General features: G+C 52.6%; 1 protein-coding gene across 1 annotated transcript in view; it reads right to left on the bottom strand.

The window, feature by feature from the left end:
• Nucleotides 1–309: 309 nt before the first annotated feature.
• The window catches only part of pik3ap1 (phosphoinositide-3-kinase adaptor protein 1), a 130,773-nt gene continuing 125,082 nt past the window's right edge, over nt 310–6,000 (bottom strand). Inside the window, exons 14-16 of the mRNA XM_055661936.1 lie at nt 5,701–5,771; nt 4,500–4,601; nt 310–1,650 (exon numbers count right to left, since the gene is read on the bottom strand). Coding sequence (XP_055517911.1) covers nt 1,597–1,650; nt 4,500–4,601; nt 5,701–5,771 — 227 coding nt within the window. The 3' untranslated portion in view covers nt 310–1,596. The remainder of the gene's footprint in view (nt 1,651–4,499; nt 4,602–5,700; nt 5,772–6,000) is intronic.

The following is a 6,000-nucleotide window of genomic DNA, read 5'->3' as shown; positions in this document are numbered from 1 at the left end:
CCACCGTGCCGCCTTAAATTGATTTGGAACTTGTGTTCATTCAGCTAAATCAGTCTTCCTCCCACTCTGCATACAGGCTGGTCCAATATCCAATCGATTTCAAAGTGGCATTCACCAGGAGAACGCTATCAGAGTTTGTCAGGCCACACAGGAGGATAACTCACAAGGTTAAAGTGCACAAAGTATAAACACATCCTCTACAATGACCACCATCTAACGCCCTGCTTTCTGCAACGGAATTGTTGTAGCTGGTTATATGACAGGCCAGGGGACTACATGACACAAGGGAGAGGTCCTGTACAAAGGCTGCTGTTTCTTACTGAACCTTTATCACAGAATCATACAGCATGGAAACAGGCCATTCAGCCCAATTCATCCATACCAAGCATGATGCCCCAACTCAATTGCCGCTTTTGGCCCATATCCCTCTAAACATTTTCTATCCATGTACCTGTCCAAATGTCCTTTATTAAATTGTTATAGTACCTGCCTCAACTACCTCCTGTGACAGCTCGTTCCAGATACCGGCCATTCTCTGAGTGAAAAAGTTGCCCCTCAGGTTCCTATTAAATCGTTTCCTGCTCACCTTAAAGATATGTCCTCTGGTTCTTGAATCCCGTCCCCTGGGTAAAAGACTGTGCATTCACACAATCTATTCACCACATGTTTTTGTACACCTCTACAAGATTAGCCCTCATCCTCCTGCATGCCAAGGAATAAAGTCCTATCCTGCCCACCGTACTGATGTTGCCTGATCTACCTGTGACCTGATAAAGATCTCCATGCGTTTGCTGTCCCTCAATCCCTGGGGATGTGGATCGCTGCAGCGCACACCATTCTTCCCCGCTGAGCGAGGTGGATGGAGTGCGCGAGGTGAGATAAGGATGAATTCTCCCCCAAGCTCTCAGCTGGATGAGTGACTTCTTGGATTGCCCTGCTATGCTTGGTCCTGTGGGAATAAGAGGTTTGCAGAACCGTCTCGAGTTCTGCGATGAAACAGCATCTTCATGATTGCATCGTGCTAAATTATTCAGCTAAATATTATACAAACTTAAAACTAGGAGGGGGAATAGGGGTAGGCTACTTGGCCTCTCCTGCTTGCTCTGCCTCTTAGCAAGGTCTACTGCCCTCCCTGCTCCACACTGCCCTCAACATCCCAATCTTTCATCACATGTTCTTTACATTTTGGAATGGTTTACAGGGTCTTCTTGAATGGAGTCTGTGTGTGTTATATTCCAACAACAGGGTGTCGTGGCACCTCACAGGGTCACGAAGAGAATTGGAAGAAGATTTGAGTATCGGGCAAGTTTGGTCTCATTTGCATTTGGCTGGAACGTAAGTGCTCGCAGCTCCACCATTGCGGTTTTAACTAAGTCACTTGGTCGTTTTTCTCCACACTTCCGTACCAATAGACAACACGGGCGCTCTTGGAGACTGCCCTGCGTGGCCGGGTCAACAAGAGAGCGGCAGGCATTTAGCACAAGAAGCTGCTGAGGTGTGAAACTCCTTGGCTTCTTGCTCCATCTGGGTGGTGACGTTGTGTTGCCTGGTGCTTCCTCTGGGAGGTCCAGTTGTGGGAGATACGACTACCAGCCTCTAGGTGGCACTGGCGGGGCAGGAGATGACTTCCCCCTTGGCTGGACTGGACTCCTGCAAAGACCAAGAGAAGTGTTAGTGACTGAACAGAATAGACACAAAATGCTGGAGTAACTCAGCGGGACAGGCAGCATCTCTGGACAGAAGGTCCAGTTGGAATAAGAGCTTTGCGCAACTGTCTCGAGTTCTGTGAAACAGCAGCATATTATGATAATAGACAATAGACAATAGGTGCAGGCGTAGGCCATTCGGCCCTTCGAGCCATTCAATGTGATCATGGCTGATCATCCACAATCAGTACCCTGTTCCTGCCTTCTCCCCATATCCCCTGACTCTGCTATTTTTAAGAGCCCTATCTAGCTCTCTCTTGAAAACATCCAGAGAACCTGCCTCCACCACCCTGGTGGTGATTCTCTGAGGCAGAGAATTCCACTCTCTGTGAGAAAAAGCGTTTCCTCGTCTCCGTTCTAAATGGCTTGCCCCCTTATTCTTAAACTGTGGCCCCTGGTTCTGGACTCCCCCAACATCGGGAACATGTTTCCTGCCTCTAGTGTGTCCAAACCCTTAACAATCTTACATGTTTCAATGAGATTACCTTTCATCCTTCTAAACTCCAGAGTGTACAAGCCCAGCTGCTTCATTCTCTCAGCATTTGACAGTCCCGCCATCCCAGGAATTAACCTTGTAAACCTACGCTGCACTCCTTCAATAGCAAGAATGTCCTTCCTCAATTATTTCCTCAAATCATGATTGCATCGTGCTAAGTTATTCTGCTAAATATCAGACAAACTTAAAAATAGGAGGGGGAATAGGAGAAGGCGGCTTGGTCTCTGCTGCTTGCTCTGCCACTTCACTTCTCTCCAGAGATGCTGCCTGTCCCGCTGCAGCATTTTGTGTCTGTCTTCAGTGTAAACCTGCATCTGCAGTTCCTTCCGACACAATTCCAAATTCAATCCGGATCGCCCTCTGCAGAACATTCACCAGCTAGGTGCCAATAAGCCTCCTGCAACCCAGAATCTGGTGGTCTTTGGAGATACAGCACAGAAACAGGTCCTTCGGCCCACCGAGTCCGTGCTGACCAGCCATCACCCCATACACTAGCACTATCCCCCACACACTAAGGGCAATTTATAGGTTTACCGAAGCCAATTAACCTACAAACCTGTACATCTTTGGAGTGTGGGAGGAAACTGGAGCACCCGCAGAAAACCCACGCAGGTCACAGGGAGATGTCTACCTCATTGGACATCCTCGGACTATCAAGGTTTCAAGGTCGGTTTATCGTCACGTACCAATTAAGGTTCAGTGACATTTGAGTTACCCTATGGCCATACGAAGTGAAAAGTAACAGGACACACAACCACATAATTAAACGTTAACATAAACATGCACCACAACGGCTCTCCACATTCCTCACTGTGATGGACGGTTCAATCTTCTCCCTCTTCATTCTCCCGCAGTCGGGGCCATCAAGGCTCCAGCAGCCGGCGATCCGAAGCTCTCGCGTCGAGGTGATCGAAACTCCCCCGTCGGGACGGTTGAAACTCTCCGCGGCTTGGAGCTCCCGAATCGGTCTCTAACCAGGGGCGTCACGATGTTAAAGTCCAGAGGCTCCCTCGGCTGGAGCTCTCCACAGTCAATCCCCGGCAAAAGTCGATCTCCCGGCAAGCTCCACGATGGTAAGTCCACGCCGCGCCGGGTCGGTCTCCAGGAAAGCCCGTACCACTCCACCATGTTCGGCCGCAGTGGGGACAGGAAAATATTGCATCTCCGTCCAGGTAAGAGATTGAAAAAAGTCCCCCCCCAACCCACACCCCCCCCCCCCCCCCCCCCCCCCCTAAAACATACTTTTAACACATACTTAAAATAACAAAACAGAAGACAGGACTGACAGGCTGCTGGCGAGGCAGCCACTTGCTGGTCTTTAAGTGGACTTTACTGGACTATGTGCAGGAAGGAACTGCAGATGTCGGTTTTCACTGAAAATAGACACAAAATGCTGGAGTAACTCAGCAGGACAGGCGGCATCTCTGGAGTAAAGGAATGGATGACGTTTAGGGTCTGAAGAAGGGTCTCGACCTGAAATGTCACCCATTCCTTCTCTCCAGAGATGCTGCCTGTCCCGCTGAGTTACAGAGAGTGGGTACAGAGGCCCGACATAGAGCATTGATACAATGTTCTGTCTGAGTGAGTGTGTGATGGGGGTGAGTGTGTGATGGGGGTGAGTGTGGTGATGTGTGTGTGGGGGTGGGTGGGTGTGGGGGTGAGGGGGTGGGGGTGGGTGTGGGTGGGGGAGTGGGGGTGTGTGTGGGTGTGGGTGTGGGTGGGGGGGTGTGTGGGTTTGAGTGGGTGAGTGTGAGGCAGTGTGTGGGTGAGTGTGTGTGGTTGAGGGAGTGTATGGGTGAGTGTGCAAGAGAGTGAGGGTGTGTGGGGGTGAGTGTGTGTGGGGGTGAGTGTGTGTGGGGGTGAGTGTGTGTGGGGGTGAGTGCATGTGGGGGTGAGTGTGTGTGGGGGTGAGTGTGTGTGGGGGTGAGTGTGTGTGGGGTGAGTGTGTGTGTGGGGTGAGTGTGTGTGGGGGTGTGTGTGTGTGGGGGTGAGTGTGTGTGGTGGGTGGTGTGTGTGGGGGGTGAGGTGTGTGTGTGGGGGTGAGTGGGTGTGGGGGTGAGTGTGTGTGGGGTGTGTGTGTGTGTGTGGGGTGAGTGTGTGTGTGGGGTGAGTGTGTGGGGTGAGTGTGAGTGAGGTGAGTGTGTGTGTGGGGTGAGTGTGTGTGTGGGGTGAGTGTGTGTGAGTGTGGGGGTGAGTGTGTGTGGGGGTGAGTGCATGTGGGGGTGAGTGGGTGGGCCGTGGGTGATGTGGGGGTGAGTGTGTGTTGGGGGGGGGGTGGGGGGTGGGGTGGGGGGTACCTGGCTTGTCCACGTGGTGGGCACGCGGGGCGGAGGTAAGCTGGGCGGCCGGTGTCGACTCAGGCGGGCATTGGAGGCCCCGAAGCTCGCTGGCTCGTTGTCCTGGTGTCAATGAGAGCACAGAGTCAAAGAGTGAAACAGCGTGGAAACAGGCCCTACAGCCCAACTTGCCCGCACCAACCAACATGTCCCATCTACACTAGTCCCACCTGCCTGCAATTGGCAGCGTGTGATGTAGTATCTCCGTAACGTCACGCTAACAAACCGCTACATCCCAACGGCATTACCCCGGTCTAATCCATGACATGGTGTAGGGACCTAGGTATGGTACGGTGGTGCAGCGGTAGAGTTGCTGCCTTACAGCGCCAGAAACCCAGGTTCGATCCTGACTACGGGTGCTGTCTGTACAAAGTTTGTACGTTCTCCCCGTGACTTGCGTGGGTTTTCTCCGGGTGCTCCAGTTTCTTCCCACGCTCCAAATACGTGCAGGTTTGTAGGTTAATTGGCTTTGGTAAAAATTGTCCCTGGTGTGCAGGATAGTGCTTGTTTACGGGGCGATCGCTGGTTGGCGCGGGCGCGGGCGCGGGCGCGGGCTTGGCGGCTCGAAGGGCCTGTGTTTCCGTGCTGAATCTCTGAAGTCTAAAGTTTTAGGTAGTTGGCTGTGGAAATCACAATCGCTGCCCCTGATGGATGGTCACCCAATCCTTCCGCTTTCCCCATCCCCCTCCCCCATCCCGTCCCCCTCCCCCATCCCCCCGCCCCATGACGCCAACCTTCGCCCATCCTCTCCCCCCTCCCACTTCAAACTTCACCCACCATCCCAGCCTCTCTGAACACATTCCAACCACAAAATCCACCTTTAAATCCCCGCGCCCATCTCACAGCCCACCCTCACCCCCCTCTCATCTCACAACGTCTTGTTGAGATCAAAGTGACTTCCTCAGTGATGACAATGGACTATCCCTCATTGTTCGTAAGTTATAGGAGCAGAATGAGGACATTCAGCCCATTGAGTCTATTCATAAAGTTATAGAAGCCACATAAGGAGCGCCAGCAACGTTTCAATGTACCCTACGCCAGGTCTTCTGTCGTTCTCTATCCCCCCCCCCCCCCCCCATGGTGGTCCCCACAGCCACTTTTGGGTTTCTTTCGTGAAAGGCCATGTCTGAACCGAGATGGTGTGTGATTAAGCATGTCTCACCTCATTGTCTCCCTCTGCTCCACTGCTTAAGCTGAGCACACTGCGAGTGCTGGAGCGACTGCTGAGGCTGCCTGGAGGAAAGGAGAAGTCCTTTAGAAATGGAACACTCCACAGAAGCAACGTCAGCGAGAGAAAGCGTACAGGTCTGCTCGACAGAAGGTTCCGGAAGCCAGGTGCAGATGAGGCTCCAAGACCGAGGTACACAAACCCCGCCCCTGTCCCACTTAGGAAACCTGAACGGAAACCTCTGGAGACTTTGCGCCCCACCCAAGATTTCCGTGCGGTTCCCGGAGGTTTTTG

Source organism: Leucoraja erinacea, chromosome 34, assembly GCF_028641065.1.
Source record: "Leucoraja erinacea ecotype New England chromosome 34, Leri_hhj_1, whole genome shotgun sequence".
Taxonomy (NCBI): Eukaryota; Metazoa; Chordata; class Chondrichthyes; order Rajiformes; family Rajidae; genus Leucoraja; species Leucoraja erinaceus.
Note: the sequence above shows the minus strand (reverse complement) of the source record. Positions and strands in the feature narration are given on the sequence as shown.